Below are 16113 nucleotides of genomic sequence, written 5' to 3' on the forward strand. Positions count from 1 at the left end.
TCCAATATGTGGCAATAGTAAGGGAAGAGAAATGTGAAAATTAAAAAGAAAAAAATAGGTAGCCAAACAAACTAAAATGACATCTGAATTTCTATTAAAGCAGTTGAATGTACAACAAAAATTTAATCAGGCGAGCATTGAATCATCAAGAAAATAATAGTGTACCAGATAGCATTGCCCCTGGTAATAAAATACAGCCTTGGAGTACTGTTCAATGAATAAATTTAACAGTATCCAATTTTATCAAGAAAAAGCATCAATACCAACATTGGTGTAAGAGGGGGGGAAGCAACACCAGGATCTGTTTCAATCATTTAGATGCCTTCTGTGTTTTGGTTTGGCTAGCTGCTGCAGTCATTATGCGCAATCGACTGGCTATTTCTGTGAAGGATGGCCTAGCTGCAGGATTAGGTGCCCAACACTGCTCCATCAGTGTTCTCCATTCAGAATCACAATGATCTGGGATTGTTGGCCTTAATGTGTTATTCACAATCCCACCTGTATAAGTAGAAAGAAATTAGTTAGTAGAGCCAGTATGATAAATAGATAACTAGTGGAGTACAAGAATAGTATGTCTGGATGCCCGTTTTAGACCAGCATATGCGTGTGTCATTTCCAAAGCAACAAAAGGTTGCTTCTGCATTTTTTATATCATTGACATGAAAATGTAGCTGCAAGACACAAATGCAAAAACACTAGAAAACTTGAGCAAGTGAGAGGCAGTAAAATTTAGAACAATCCTTACGACTATGCTTGGATACCTGATGATGAATGGAATAGAATGAAATAAATTGAAATGGAACGAAGTTAACATTCCATTGTTTGAATACTTTTATGAATGAATTGGAAAAAAGAAAAAAAAAAAAAAAAAAAAAGGGTTCCATCCTGAACCCCTCAAATTGGAGGGGATAAAAGGATTAAAGGAAGGATATTGAATGTGAAAAGGAAAAGGCAGACACAAGCAATTTGGCAGAGTGCTGTAAAATTTTGATCACATATATCATGAATACATAGTTGCCTAACACATTTTAGTGTCATGCCCCGAATCCTAGGCCTAAAACCATAGGATTTCTCCTCCTTTTCATCTTTAATCTGTGATATAACACATTTTCATTTGATATTATCCTAGTTCTATTGAAAGTCCAACCTTCCTCACCTTAATTCTCAACTTTGATTACCAATTTCACAAAATCTGGTATGATGGTCACTGTTTAAAGAAACTACAGAAGAAACTTTCCAAATATTGTTAATTAATGAAAAGTAGAAACCGTTTTCATGAGGATGCAGCAAGAATGTAGTTGCACAGACATGAAAAAGAACATAAGAAAAAGATCCTACCTATGATTGCACCATAGTGCATATTGGCATATGGCTCCTCACCAGTTAGAATCTCCCATAATACTATGCCAAAGGAGAACACATCAACCTACAAATCAAAATTGAAAATCAGAAATCAAAAACTCCAAGTACCAAGGTGATACATAAGGATTGTAAACTGAAATTATTTAATTTTCAGATATTCCTTTCCAAAAAATATCAAGGTGAAAGTTCCAAGCATCCCTTATTCTCTTCTGAAAAGATTTCCAAAAGTAGAAAAAGAAATAAACAGGAAATTTTGTATGCTTTGTTGAAAAAAAATTGCTTAAACTTCTATTCCAAGGAATAGTTATCAATCTTGGATAGCAACACATAGCAGACAAGCCCAAAAATGCTATGGCAGGATAGCACATAGCAAGACAGCCACTATTCTGAAATTTTTTATGCAGATTAAACAATTTATACTATATACATATAAATGCTCAGAAGTTTAAAAAAATTACTCAAAATTCAGAAAAGAGGTGGTTCATAGATCAGAACAGAGAAAAGAATGGAAGAATGTAATCCCACTGTCCAGGTAATATGAACTAGTTAAAGAGACTCTTCGCTATGAGATTAAGGCTATTTTAACATCAAGAAAAGCAATCAATACAACTCAGCTCCTTAGTTAAATTTCATTCTTCATCATGGGATAATAGAAAGGCATTTCATTCAGACAACTAAAAATTCTACCTTTTCTGAGACCTTGTTGCTGCTACCATTCAGCAGCTCTGGTGCCATCCAAGGAAGTGTCCCTCGCACACCACCAGAAACCAAGGTATTTCGTTTAATTTTTGACAAGCCAAAATCCCCAACCTGGAAAAACAAATTTCTTAGTCTACTAAATGTCTATTTTAAATGTAGAACATTTCGTATTTATAGAAAACTGGAGAAAAAATTCCAGCTAGATACCTTGCATATAGGCCGCATAGGATCTTTCAAGTTCACCAACAAATTGTCACATTTTAAGTCAAAGTGTACAATATTTTTTGAGTGCAAATATTCCATTCCAAAAGCTGCATCCATTGCAATTATCAGTCTCTTGCGACGATCAAGATACCTACAATGAAATCTAGATCCTTCAGTAAAAAATGAAATTCATCATCACCAAACACATACAAGTGTAAATACTATAATGCATTTCATGAGACAGGAATTGTTATTGTTTTCAAGACATGACTTTCCTGATATCCTCTGGATTCAAACTCTTCTTCAGGAACTTGCAGTTCCTCACACTACACCTCTAGTGCTCTGACAATTTCAGTGCAGTTCAGTTGGCTCACAACCTGGTTCTACATGCTCGAAACAAACACATGCAGTTGGATGTGTTGTGTTTTTTTGTCAGGGAAAAGGTTCTCACCAAGCAGCTAGTGGTTCAGCATATACCTGGGACAGATCAGTGGGCAGATCTACTCACCAAGCCTCTTTCACCTACTCGATTCACATATTTGAGTTCCAAACTCAATGTAGCTGAGCTACCTTTGGTTTCTCAGCCCCCTTGAGTTTGCCGGGGGAGGGGGGGCAGAAGGGGGTAAGAGTGTATAGTGTATAAGTAGTGTATATGAGTAACTAACTCAGTTTAGTTTACTACTGTAGTTAGTTAACGGTTAGCTTTAGTTACTTTTCAGTTACAACTGAATCTCAACAGTATAAGTACTGTTATTGTTAGAGATCTCAGTGCCTTTTGTAAATTCTACAATGAGATATACAAATCTCATTTTTCTCTCTAGAATTCTAATAGGCAGCAATAAATCTTCAGCTGATGATATATGATAGCACTTTACTGGTTAGTTTTTAAATACAATGATATGAATAAAAATGCAAAAACTTTTTTTATAGTTGCCTTACCTATCCTTGCGAAGTAATACATGCCTAAGAGAACCATCCACCATGTACTCTGCAACAGTAGCCATTGTTCCTCCTGGTCCATCCTGCACTACACCATAAAATGCCACCACATTTGGATGATGAAGCTTGGAAAGAATTTCTGCCTCCCGCCAGAATTCTACAGTCTGAGAAATGAAACAAATATCATCTCACACGCCTCAAAATCTATCAATCATTGATTGAAGCACTTTCAAGTAAATTTAGTTGGAAGGAAAATAAGTAAGAATAAAAAGGTAGGAAATAATTTATAATAAAAAGAGATAGAGCATGCCGTCAACAGAAATTAAATTATAACTTACCAGTCTCTCTTGCTCAGATGATCGACCAGTGAAGCAGATTTTCTTTATTCTTTTAATGGCAACATCTGTTCCTCGCCATTTCCCATGATACACAGTCCCAAAGGTACCAGAACCCAGTTCCTTCAGCTCTTCAAGATCATCATTCATTATGACCTAAAAAGTGCATTAGAGTAAAGAAAGAAATTAAAGATTTTCAGGCCAGTGTTCAAGCAAGACAATGAGTGCATATCTGAAACCTGTGAATATTTGTGAAAAACAGCTAGATGATCAGAGAAGCATAAACTTCAAGGTCAAATGAGGGAAGAAAAAATGTCTAAGACACATACCACAACCAAGAATATGATTGAGTTGTCCATAAAATGCATTGTTAATCTACATGTTAGAGATCATGTCAAAGAAACACTTCACGAAAGAATTTGAATAAAGAAACACTTCACAAAAGAATTAAAATAGTTACATATTTCATAATTTCTACTTCCCAACATCACCCTAAAAAGCTCCACAGGGTGAAACACACAGACACACACTGCTACCTCCGGTTGAAATTGGTGCATTTAATAATCAGATCTGTCTCAACTATTTTGTGCAGTTTCCGTACTCATATCATTGATGATAGCAACAGTTCAAATTTCTAGTAGTGTAATAAGTTTTCGTTTGAAGTAATTTTAGAAGACAAGGGTTGCTACAAAGAACTCATAGAAATTACAAAGAAAACAGAACGAACAGTAGTTGACACTTGACAAAGAATTTGACTATTTACTCTAGATACAAACATAATTTCCATTTATTAACTTCTGGTCTGGTAAAGCACACCCTTAGTTTTAATTTTAACACAAGGGCGGAGTGATTCTAACCTGTAAGGAATTTTAAGTGTCATTCTTCTAAAAGTAGAACAAAAAGCATTGGGGGATTTTTTAATTGCTATTTTCGCAACATATTCGGCACTGATAGGATTTAAACGGAAACAGAAGGGTAGGAATGGATTAACATGATCAGGTCATGTTCGTCACTAAAATGCAAGCGTATCTACTGCAAAGTGCAAACCTTAACTTTTGAACCCAACTTAATGAAACCTCAATAATTAAATGAATATTTAAAGAACCAGACCAGTAAAATGAAAATTTCAATCCTATTGTTAGTAGCATTCATTTATACACAAGACAACAATCCATTAACAGAAATCAGGTAACAAGTAAGGAATTTTTTTTACCAAAATCCTCTTTAATACCCCTCCCACAATTGCAAACGCAAGAATAAGCATCTTACCTGGAAGGTACTTGGATCAAACTCTCCTACTAAAGAAGGATCAGGAGGAGGTAGATTGCTATTCCTTTTTTCAAACTTCCCAACCTAAGTGATAAGAACTTCTGTAAGCAGATAAACATATTTATACATAATCCAAAACCAAAAATAGTTGAAATCATACCTCATATTCTGACTCTTGTGCTCTTATGTTTTCCATCATAACATCAAATTGCATACTTTCGGTGTCGTTCACTTGGGAATGATCATAATTTGACTTTAGAACAGTGGTTTCTGCTCCAATCCTTCCATGCAAGTCTCTTATATTTTCTTCAACAAAATCAAGGTGGGACTCTGCATGGTTCAGAGAAACTTCATCAGTTGTTAAAGGTTTAACATGTTGAGCCCTATTTTCTCCAACCACTTTTCCTGGTGAAAAATCAAGATGATCCTGGTCCATAAGAGACACATTATCAATCCCTTCTTGAGCCAATTTTTGAAAATATGACCATCGTTTAGGTTCACGATTTTCCATGTTTACACTTAAGCCCACTCCATCTGAAGTTAATGGATGCAGACTAGAGGGATCTTCTTCAAGTACTGCTTTAGAGAACATATCAGTGAAAAATTCACGTGGGAACCGATCATTAATATCAATAAGGATGTCACCTTGCGCTTGTTTGGAAACAACATTTGAAGGAAATTCTTCAGAATCTTCATCTGTAGTTGTATTCCCATTTATGGAAACAGGTAAGGCTTGAACATTAATATCCTCATTAGACTCCTTCACAGAGGTATCACCCCAATCAACTTCTGGAAGAATGGATGCTGGATCATCAAGGTGCTTATCAGAAGAGACCTGGTGCAAAATAGGCAAGTCTGGTTTGCTGGTTTTTGTCTCATCAATCAGGGGTTTGTTATAGTTATTTATACTATAAATTTCTGTTTCCAACCCAACAACATTATCCTTATTTAACAAATCTTTGCGTCCTCCATTGTCCAATGATACCTGCTTCAACTCAGGACTCACATGCTCAGTTAGCTTTGATTTCATCTGACTGCTTGCATCAGGCAGCTGTTTGTATATTTGATGATTGACAGCCCCATTATCAATGGCATAGCCATCTGCATGCAAGGGCTTCCCTGTGATGCCTAATTCCTCAGATAGATTAGGCAGATTTCCACCATGCAACTTGTCACCAGATTCTGTAACTGAATCTGGTGGGTTGACATCAGAAAGTAAATCTGAAACATGAAACTGAGAACTGTTTGTATCATCTGATTTTGAGGACCGATTCAACAACTCTAATTGTTCCCGTGAAATTCTCTCCGAATAGTAAACTCTTTTAGGAAGAGGAGGAGGATGAAGAGAACTCAAGTCAGCTGCATTGTAGTGGGAATCAACATAAGCAGGACCAAATGCACTGCTAGATGTAGAAGAAGTCTCTTCATAATCTGGGAGCTTGTCCATCTTTGTTGGATGCAACGAATGCCCCTCTGGTGCAGTAACAACAACTGATGCTTCAGGAAAATTATTTTTCATGTAACCATTATTAAGCAGTTGTGCAGGAGCTGTTGATGGTAATTCTGAGGCAAAAATTTTCCCAGGGTCACTTCCTTGTTGAATTGAACTATCAACCAGATTGCTTGCAAATGTTCCTGCTATTTCTGAATTTTGTACTTGTATTCCATGAGGTGGAAGGCCTTCACTCAAAATCCCTTGTTGATTAACAAGCATATGAGGAGGCATAATGATAGGAGTCTCTCCAATAACAGGTTTATGAGAAGGAATAAGGCCATGATTAATAATATATTGATCACTAGGTTCCCCACGGCGTATCATTTGATCACCATAAAACTGTGGATACGCATCATAAGAATTTGAGGAAGTTGGTAGCACTGGTGGTGAAGACTGAGTAGCCAATGATGAGTTAAAATTGTTAGTCAGGGGAGCACCTTGTGCAATAGATTCTACACCAACTCTACTAGTCTCCCTGTCAATACTAATTTGCCTGTCCAATTCATTTATATCATTTGCAGAAAAACTGACACCAAACATGGTTGTGTTTTTTCTTGATTCCAAGTCCATGCCATTAACAGCAACAACATACTGGATCTCAGAATCATCACCAATGCTGCTGAGACCAAACTGAGCATCCTCCAAATCACTCATGGAGAACAAAAACATCCTAAGCTTTTGTGATCCTTCTCTATCTAGAAGATGATTACATTCCTCCATCATATTCTGCAAATCCTCATCAGAGGACACAGAAACCAAAGCATCAAGATCTTCCCCAGGAAGCTGATACTTGATTGCATGAACCTGATTATATATTTGTAATGCTTTCTGCATGAGCTCCTGCCAAGATATGTCCTTTCTTATTCGAAGAATGCGTGTTTGGCCTCCAACATACCTTAGCTTTCCATCACATGGTCGTGGCAATATTCTACCACCAAAGCTGCAAAGAAACTTCATCATCATTGATCTATCATAAACTCCAAAAGAGCCATAGCCAGGCACAAATTGTCTATTGTCCTGATTCAATGAAGTTCTTGGCATTGATCGAATCGACCCATAGTTGCTTCTGTCTCCAGGTAATGATGTATTCATTCTATCAAATTCTTTTGGATATTTGTCAACCATTGAGAGCATAGAAATATCAGATCCACTTTCAGATCCTGCATGACTGATGCCTAAAATGCCTTTCAATTCCATATAACCTGGGGTATAATTGGAATCACTGACATTTGATAATACAGGCTTCCTGATATTCACCCTATCTCTCATAAATTCAAGAGCAAATTCTTCACCTGTCTGTATGGAGTAATTAAGTACAGGTTTAACTTCTGATGTATTGAGGTCAGCTGGTCTTCTACCGGCATGTGTGCCATCCATATGGTCCTGCATCACTGACTGTGACCCAGGGTGGTGGTATTCATCATGTCTAGGTTCCATGTTATTGTATAGAACCGTGTTTTGGAATCTTGATTGTTCCATCACACTATCTTTTTCTTCGTTATAATAGAAAAATACATTAAAATCTGAGTCAAAAAGAAGCTCTACACTTTTAGTAACTGAGCAGTTTTAGTCACCATATAGAAATTTGAAGAAGCGTCTGCAATCTTGAAAACAATCAATAACAGTTGTACTTGCGCTCCCAAATTGCAAATTAAATACAAAGCAAGCTCCCTGTAAAACACAATGGAATCAAGACAAGTTCTAGCAACAAATTAACATTCAATAAGATGTCACTGTAGATGGAAACAAATATATGACATGCCTGCAGACGACACTATATGCTAAGTTGCAAAAAGAATAATTATAGAAAAAAAAAAAAAAAGCCCACACAATGGCCGCACCTTTTGCTAAATTAGCATTAACAAATTTTAATGCAGTAAATAGCTTTGGTACCAAATGATGAATTTGGCGCGTGAAAAGATACTCTATTTAATAGACAACGGTAATGGCCTTTCCATGGCTAAAGGACTGTTATGTCTTTGGGGCATGACTTGGATGACTATACATCACAGAGATCGTGCAAACTTGCGAATGCCTTGGTAAGTTATCAAACAAATTGCAAAATGACAATAACAATGGCATCTTATTAGCTCTTCATTCAACTAGTCTAACATAATTTTAGGTCTTCAATTCCACAAAATTTATAAAGCTTTTGACGATCTTATAAGCAAGAAAACTAACAAACCGATTGCATTTAGGGGTAAATCAGCTAATATTCAAACATATTTGCAAGTAGCAGTCAAGCAAGAGAGGCCATCACCATCACCAATCCAAAAAACTGAAACACCAATAAACAACAATAGAAACACATCCAAATTTAACAAATTTGGTCACAGTCTAGACTCCACCAGAAAAACAACGAGAACCCAACCCCTTCAACTCCATCTCAATCCCCAAACCCAGGAAAATCAATCTAGGGTTCTGTTCTACCTGCCAATAGCTTCACTTCACAATGAGCCAAACAAAAGCAAAAACAGACAAAACCAACAAAGAGAATCACAAACAAAACAGAATACAGACAGAATATGAAACTGAATCTAGCCACCCAATGAAGCAAAAACGCTGATTAAAAAACAGAACTTTCCCTTACCCAATGCCCTCAGCTGAAAAGATGCAGCTACAAGCCAAGAAGGGATCACAATAAAGACCAAATTTTGAATCCAGAAAAAGAGGTTTGAGAGGAAAATGAAACGAACCCCCTTGTTTTTTCTCCACTGGGTATCACGCAGTAACGTTGGTTTCACACCAGTGTGTGAAGCAACTTGTACTTCAAGCTGTTGAACTCCTTTCAGCAGAAAAAGACGGTTCTTTTTTCTCTCTCTGCTCTACCCAGTTGCACCCACCGTCCTTTCCGTTTTCGTTTATGCCGAAATTAGATTTATTATTGTTTTTTTATTTATTTATATTTATTTCTGCATTTAGTCAAACAAGAAAAAATCAATCTAGCTCCTTCCTTACAGATAAATACAGAAGGGACAACGTGGCCATTTCTTACCAACTTTCGTTTTGCTAAATCATGTGTATTGATCTTTAAAAACAGTTTTAAAATTCCTTTCATTTTTTTAAATAAGTAATTTTGAATCTTTTATTTTAAAATAAAAATATTTAATCCTTATATTTTTAAAATTCATAATTTTAATTTTATTATTTTTAAATAAAAATATTTAGTCTCTCACTTTTATAAAATTTATGATTTTAGTTTTTCTATTAAACCGAAAATGTTAATTGTTAAATATTAGTCTTAATTATAACATAAATTAAATAAATAATCTCGTGTTATGTCATCAAATTTAGGCAAAATTATATTTTTGGTCTTTCAGTTTTGGATTTGGTTTTCAAGTCATTTAATTTAGGGTTCTCCTATTTTGTAAAATCGTGCAATGTTGATCCCCTAGGCACAATTCGAAGTTGACCGTTAGTAAATGATGATGTTGACGGTTATGATGATTGTCATGTGTCATGTTCTGATTGGTCAATAAAAACAACAATACATTTCATCTTTTATGGAGTTGACATGTCATGTTATTTTTATTAATTAATCAGATCATGACACGTGACACCATCACTTGTTAACGGTCAATGTCCAATTATGTGGGGACCAACATTGCACGATTTTACAAAATAGGAGGACCCAATTCGTAAATTAAATTACTGGGCGACCAAATCCGAAACTAAAGATAAAGTAGGGGACCAAAAATGCAATTTTACCTCAAATCTAAGTTATATTAGATTAATTTCTTATCAATTAATGTCTTTCCAACTTGATGGAAGAATCATAATTATAAATTTTATAAAATTGTTAGACTAAAATATCTTTATTTTAAAATAGGAGACTAAAATTATGTATTTTAAAAAATAAAAGTATTAAATGTCTCTATTGTAAAATAAGAGATTAAAAATTATGAATTTAAAGAATAGGAAGACCAAAATTACATTTAAGCCTAAAACAAGTTTAATATCACTTTTAATTTATTATATTTTATAATTGTTTTATTTTAGTATATTCAATTTTAAAAGTTTCATTTTGATCTTTTTAAAAAAATATTAAAATTAACAATACATTTCAAAAATGAACCAGAATAGAATTTTTAAAACATAATAAATCAAAACAAAACAAGTATAAAGCATAATAAATAAAAAAACGATATTAAATCTTTTAAAAAAATTAACTCAATATAATCACAACTAAAAATTGTCATTTTCTTTATTTTATTTTTAAAAAATAAATAACTAAAAAAATTATTATCTCCCTCGATCTTTTTCCGATCTAAAAAGATAAAAAAATATAATATCACATAAATCAAATGAGGTCAACAAATAATCTCACTAATTTTTACTGGAAAATCTAAATCTTTCATTGAACTCAAGTTTTTTTTTAATAAAAATAATAAAAGCAAATAAAAGAGTAATAATTTTTCCTATAAAAACAGAGTAATAATTTTAGAGAAATACTAACACTGATTAAGAAACTAAACGTAAAATAATTATTGAAGGCATAAAATTACGTTTCGGTGTCTAAGTCAAGAGTCTAGACTCAAGACCCATAATATTTAAATGCTATGGATTAGTATATTACAAAGTTAAATGACACTTATTATAATATAAGTAGAAAAAAGTATTAATTAATATTATATTAAAATGACACTTAATTTTATAGTATTTATTATTATTTATATACGACACTTATTATAAAACTAATAAACGAAGGAAATATCATATGAAAATACTTTAAATCGAAACCCATTAGACATATCAAAGTTTTTAAAATGGATGAAGTCATTTGATACTTATTCAAAGTTCAAAGATGTAACTGGGAAATTCAACTAGTAATAATTAATTAATATTTTTTATAATATGTAAATAATATCAAATGAAAATGGAATAATATTTTATTATAATAATATTTAAATAAAATTCATAATCTTATAATAGTATGACATTATATTTCATTTACAAATATCATAATTTATAATTCGTAACACATTTAAAATGAAAATGGAATTAAATTAACTATGCCACAATATTTAAGTTTAATAATAAAGATAATATATATTAACAATTACAATTAAAAGTTAAACAAATATAATTAATATAACTATCAATCATTATAATATTGAGTTGAAATTGTATAAATCACTGTTGTAATATTAATTTTTGAGACTCCATTTGAAAGAGCTTCTCAAACGCTTATTAATTTAGACTTATGTTGCAAATACTTGTATAGTTATGTGAGAGAGCTTACGGAAATATCTTATAACTAGTTTATAAGATTTTTTTAAAACTTGTTTCATAGTAAATTAACTCTCCAAGATAGCTTATAGGAATAGGAATAGTTAACCGAGCTTATGAAAATATTCACATTCGAATCGCACTAGGGCCAAAAATATAAAGTGAGTATTTTTATTTTATTTTATTTCTTTCCTCGTAAAAACTCTAATTGGCTCTTTGTAGTGTCCAATGGGCACTTTTGTCATTTCATATAAAATTTCTCAATTAATATCAGAAATTTTTTAAAATTATTATTAATTCTTCTAGGCATATTTATGACTTAAAAATAATATCTAAACCCCTCTAAACTTTTTACTAGTTTGTCATGCATGTTGCATGCCTTCTTGAGAACAAAGCAATCATTTAACCAAATTTTTGGACATTGATTAAAAAATATTAAAAATTTAAAAATTGAGAAGTACTCATTAATATGAATATGAATGTAACTATAGGGATCACAATTTTAAGATTCTCTTCTTGTTTTCTAAAATAAAAAAATATCAATTCAATAATTAAAAGGTGTTACAATGTAACTCTTACTCAACAATTAATAACTAATTAGAAGATCTTATAAACCTACATGTACTCTCATTAAGTATAATTAGAAGTGAAAATAAGATGAGTCGAGTTAGACTTTATTAGATCTAGGTCTAATCTTGATTAAAAATATATGATTTAAAATTTTGCATGTTTATCCATCAAAAATATTTTATAAAAATCTAGTTTAGTTTATATATAAATTTAGTCTAACTTACAAACTTGTTTAAGAGTCTAGTGTGTGATAATTTAATATTAAGATATAGTGGTAAAAATACGTATGTCAAACTTTATAAATATATTTTCATACTATATAAGTATATTTTTATTTTTAATATTTTTGTTGTGGTATCCATGGGGTTAAAGACACCCCAAGAGAGCAAGCTTTATTTAAAACCACGAAAAAAATGAGTTTGAATTACATCAGCCAAAATCGACCACTGAATGAACTCAGGCACAAAATTAAAAATCATTACATCCCCCTACAATGCTAAACCATGCTTTGCAAGTGCATCAAGAACTTGGTGAGTCTCTCTAAGAGTGTGGTTCTCCATGCTGAAGGAAGTCTCTTATAGCAGCAACTATACCTGCAACCGTGTGGGAGCTAGGACAGCCCTCCTTAATTAGCCCCACAGCAGATTTTGAGTCGGTCTCAATAATCAATTCTCTAAAACCCATGTTCCAAACAATTTATATACCCTAATATAATATTCATATTCATGATAATTTATTTAAAAATATATTTTGTAAAGAACCATTTAAGTAAGACATAAACTTATTGTTCAATAAATTTAATTATAAGTTTTAGCTTGATTTTTTTTTTATGTAAATCAACATGCTTAACATTTAAAAAGATAAATAAATACAAAATCTTAATGTATTATATCATATTTAATATAATAATAATATTAGCAATAAATATTTATTTATGATTTTTTAAATAAGTCTATTTGTTAGGTCTAATTTTTTTTGAATGATTTAGTCTATTTAACTAAATAGATTTTAATAAAAACCTTAGTCTAGTTTATTTTTTTAGAAAAACTCTAATTTGTCTCAATTAAATCTAATATAGATTAGGTCTTAGATCCCTTTTTAACGGCTTAATCTATTTTTCACCCTTAATTATTTATAATCAATGTGGAAACCTATTGGAACGGATCTTACTCAAATTCAAGATGCATGCATTACCATTTTCACAATGTCATTTTTTTGGATCGAGGATCCATTTGAGAGGCTTATTATATTACACCATTCAAACTCGAACCAAATGGTGTTTCGTGCTTCTTACATTCAAACTAGAGCATTCTTAAGGGCCCATTCAAACTCTATTAGAAATTCCAAAATGTTCAGTGGTTAAAGAAGGCTAACTTTTTAATATATTTTTTTGGTGAATAGAAATTTCATTAAAAAGTAGAAGATATATAAGAGACCTAAGCGATATTTTGCTAGAATGTTAGCCTCTTGGTTAGCCTCGTGATGGACGTACGTAACACCATCTAATATGCTCTCGATGCTGTGAATTATGAATAGACTTGATTAAGCCTAACTTTTTAATATGATTATCTCATAGCTACGTTTATGTTACTATAATATAATTTACTTACATATAAAAATACTACTGCAGAAATAAAACCCTTGGAGCACTATTAAGAACATTTTTATCCATGTATTATTGCTTTATTAATCCACACATTGACTTGAATATTAAAGTATTTGTGCAGATATTCACATTATTTTTAGAGAACTCATGAAATATCATTACCTTTTAACAGGAAGATCTAGTTGATAAAAAGAAAGATTAATTGAATTTTTTAACTTCAATTTTTTACTTTTTGAAGAATTTTGCTCCTGACAAATTATTTCAGCTTATTGTACCTCCCACTTTTTAAAATATCGTGAATTTTACCTTTCGTCGTACCTTTATTAAATTCCAGACATCGCTAACACTTTCTAATGATTTTAACCGTCACTATTATGAAGTTTTATATTTTTTTTTCTTTTCCCTCCCTAGATGTGCAAGTATAATACTTCTTTTCTTTATCCACGTACAAGTCCAACAACCTAAACATTTTCTTTGGCATTTTCTTGCACTTTGCCACGATCTCTCTGACAATCTGAACAGTGACATCGTGCCTTCTCACAGGACTCTGTGATCTGAACAGTGACATTGTGCACATGAAATAGAGTGTCAATGATGATTATTTCGACAATATTCAACCAACACTTGATCTTATCGTCTCAAGCGCCTCCCAGTCCATCTTCTGAGCCTGAGAGAAACTAACTCTCTCCACTCTAAAGTGGTGTACAGTGCCTCACCACTTAGAAGAAAACAACAAGTCCTTTTGTTAAATATATGATTAAAGTTGTTTTCAGTTTGACTAATTTTTATTAATTTCAACAAGTCTTTCAAAATTTCAAATTTATGAATTATCATGCTATTTAATTCTCAACCTAGTGTCACTCACACTCCATAAAGATGTCATTTTATTTGGCACATTTTCATCAAACACCTTGTCATCATTCTTCTCAAGAAAAAAAAAAACAGGGATAAATTGGGATTACAATGAAAATGCAATGAATGAATTAAACTAAAGTATGAAATCACAACTCTTTCATCACTAACGAAATATTGGTCCTACACTCTTACATTAGACTCAAACTTAATATTGTCTCTTTATCAAAATAAGTATTGTATTTTAAAAAAATTATCCCAAAAGAAGTTTCATATTTAACTTTTTGATGTAACATTAATTAATATTTTTTAATCAATATCTATAATAAATATCACTTTAGTTTTTTATTATAATATCAATACTACTATCTTTTATCTATTTAATAAGATTAGTTTCATAAAATTATTACTTTATTACTTTATTAATTTTTTTATTTTATTAAAATAACGATAATTATTTTGAAATGAAAAGATTACTTGATCTAACTAAAATATCAATAATAATTTTGAAATGGAAAGATTATTTGTTATTAGGCTGTTCGATCAGACAAGTGAAGAAAAGTTAAATGGTACGTTATTTGAATAATTAGGTTTCGGAAAGTGAGAGCATTCTTGACGTAGAAAATCAATCAAAGTCACTAGAAGTGTCACATGCATGGGAAATCGATTACCGATGCTTAATTAAACAAACCATTTCTTAACAAGAGAACACACTGTAATCAGTGTTAATTAATTAAAAGTGATTTATGTAAATGTAACAATTGATTCGCAAAGTAACAATTGCAATCAGGGTTTAAAGATAGAAAAATCAACTTGTGTAATTAGTCAAATAAATTATGATCTTAACCCTCCCGAATCTAGATTAAAATAAGCACAAAACTTAGATAGAATATTATAGGTGTTGTTGGTATTGTTATTCAATTAGATTTAAAGTTTCATTTTGGTAATACCCAAAATAAAGGAATTCATTAAGTATTATTATATTAGTTATGTAAAACTCCAAGTTAGATTGAAGAACATATGTATTATTTTATTTATCAAACGTTTATTTTTATTAGTTCTTGAGTTTTATTTTTTTAATTATTAAGTCAATCTTATATCTTTAACAACTTATGTATTGTATCTAAGTTTTTTTCCCAAAAAATAATCATGTTAAAAAAGTACATTATATTTGCTTTACCAAATTTAGTTAATTTAAAAATGTATAGTTATCTCAAATTTAGTTTCAATATATGTTTTCATCTAGGAGGAAAAAGTTTGTTCAGTTTAATGACATCCCATTGATAACTCGGCGTGGCTTAGAAGCAAGGGGGCGTATTGGAAGTGAAAAACAACTATAAACACTATGGGCAAGGAAGAAACGTATAAGATCATCTCAAGTGTATGAGGAACAGTTGGGTTTGAGAAAATATTTTTTATTTTTCTTAATTATAAAAATATTAGCTTATTTTCATTTTCAAAAGTTTAAGTAACTAATAAATAATGAAAATGATTAAATTTAAATTTTTATATATAAGTTTTTTTAAAAGAAAATAAAATAAATAAGATTATAT

At 31.6% G+C, this 16113-nt stretch overlaps 1 protein-coding gene and 1 non-coding gene across 3 annotated transcripts; both read right to left on the bottom strand.

The window, feature by feature from the left end:
• Positions 1 to 72: 72 nt before the first annotated feature.
• LOC100799639 (uncharacterized) lies at positions 73 to 9179 on the bottom strand. 2 transcript variants are annotated; one of them, XM_014779027.3, is made up of 9 exons: positions 9000 to 9179; positions 4969 to 7974; positions 4809 to 4892; positions 3543 to 3695; positions 3205 to 3368; positions 2269 to 2416; positions 2050 to 2172; positions 1339 to 1426; positions 73 to 498 (listed from the first exon to the last, which is right to left on the bottom strand). In XM_014779027.3, the coding sequence occupies exons 2-9, from the start codon at positions 7780 to 7782 to the stop codon at positions 311 to 313; spliced, it is 3762 nt and encodes a 1253-aa protein (XP_014634513.1). In that variant the 5' UTR covers positions 7783 to 7974; positions 9000 to 9179; the 3' UTR covers positions 73 to 310. The 2 variants fall into 2 exon arrangements, with proteins under 2 accessions (XP_014634513.1, XP_003532922.1); XM_003532874.5 differs by having other exon boundaries at positions 8894 to 9179.
• A 570-nt stretch (positions 9180 to 9749) lies between these two features.
• MIR1520Q (microRNA MIR1520q) lies at positions 9750 to 9865 on the bottom strand. The gene has a single exon (NR_048752.1). It is a non-coding gene; the product is annotated as a microRNA MIR1520q (primary transcript).
• Positions 9866 to 16113: the final 6248 nt, after the last annotated feature.

Source organism: Glycine max, chromosome 8, assembly GCF_000004515.6.
Source record: "Glycine max cultivar Williams 82 chromosome 8, Glycine_max_v4.0, whole genome shotgun sequence".
NCBI classification, from domain to species: Eukaryota; Viridiplantae; Streptophyta; class Magnoliopsida; order Fabales; family Fabaceae; genus Glycine; species Glycine max.

Coding starts and splice junctions, on each gene's coding strand:
- LOC100799639 (XM_014779027.3), bottom strand. CDS start 7,782: ATGGAACAATCAAGATTCCAAAACACGGTTCTATACAATAACATGGAA. Junction 2,417..3,204: donor GTATTACTTCGCAAGGATAG/GTAAGGCAACTA, acceptor ATTTCATTGTAG/GTATCTTGATCGTCGCAAGA. Junction 1,427..2,049: donor GCAACAAGGTCTCAGAAAAG/GTAGAATTTTTA, acceptor TTTGATTTGTAG/GTTGATGTGTTCTCCTTTGG.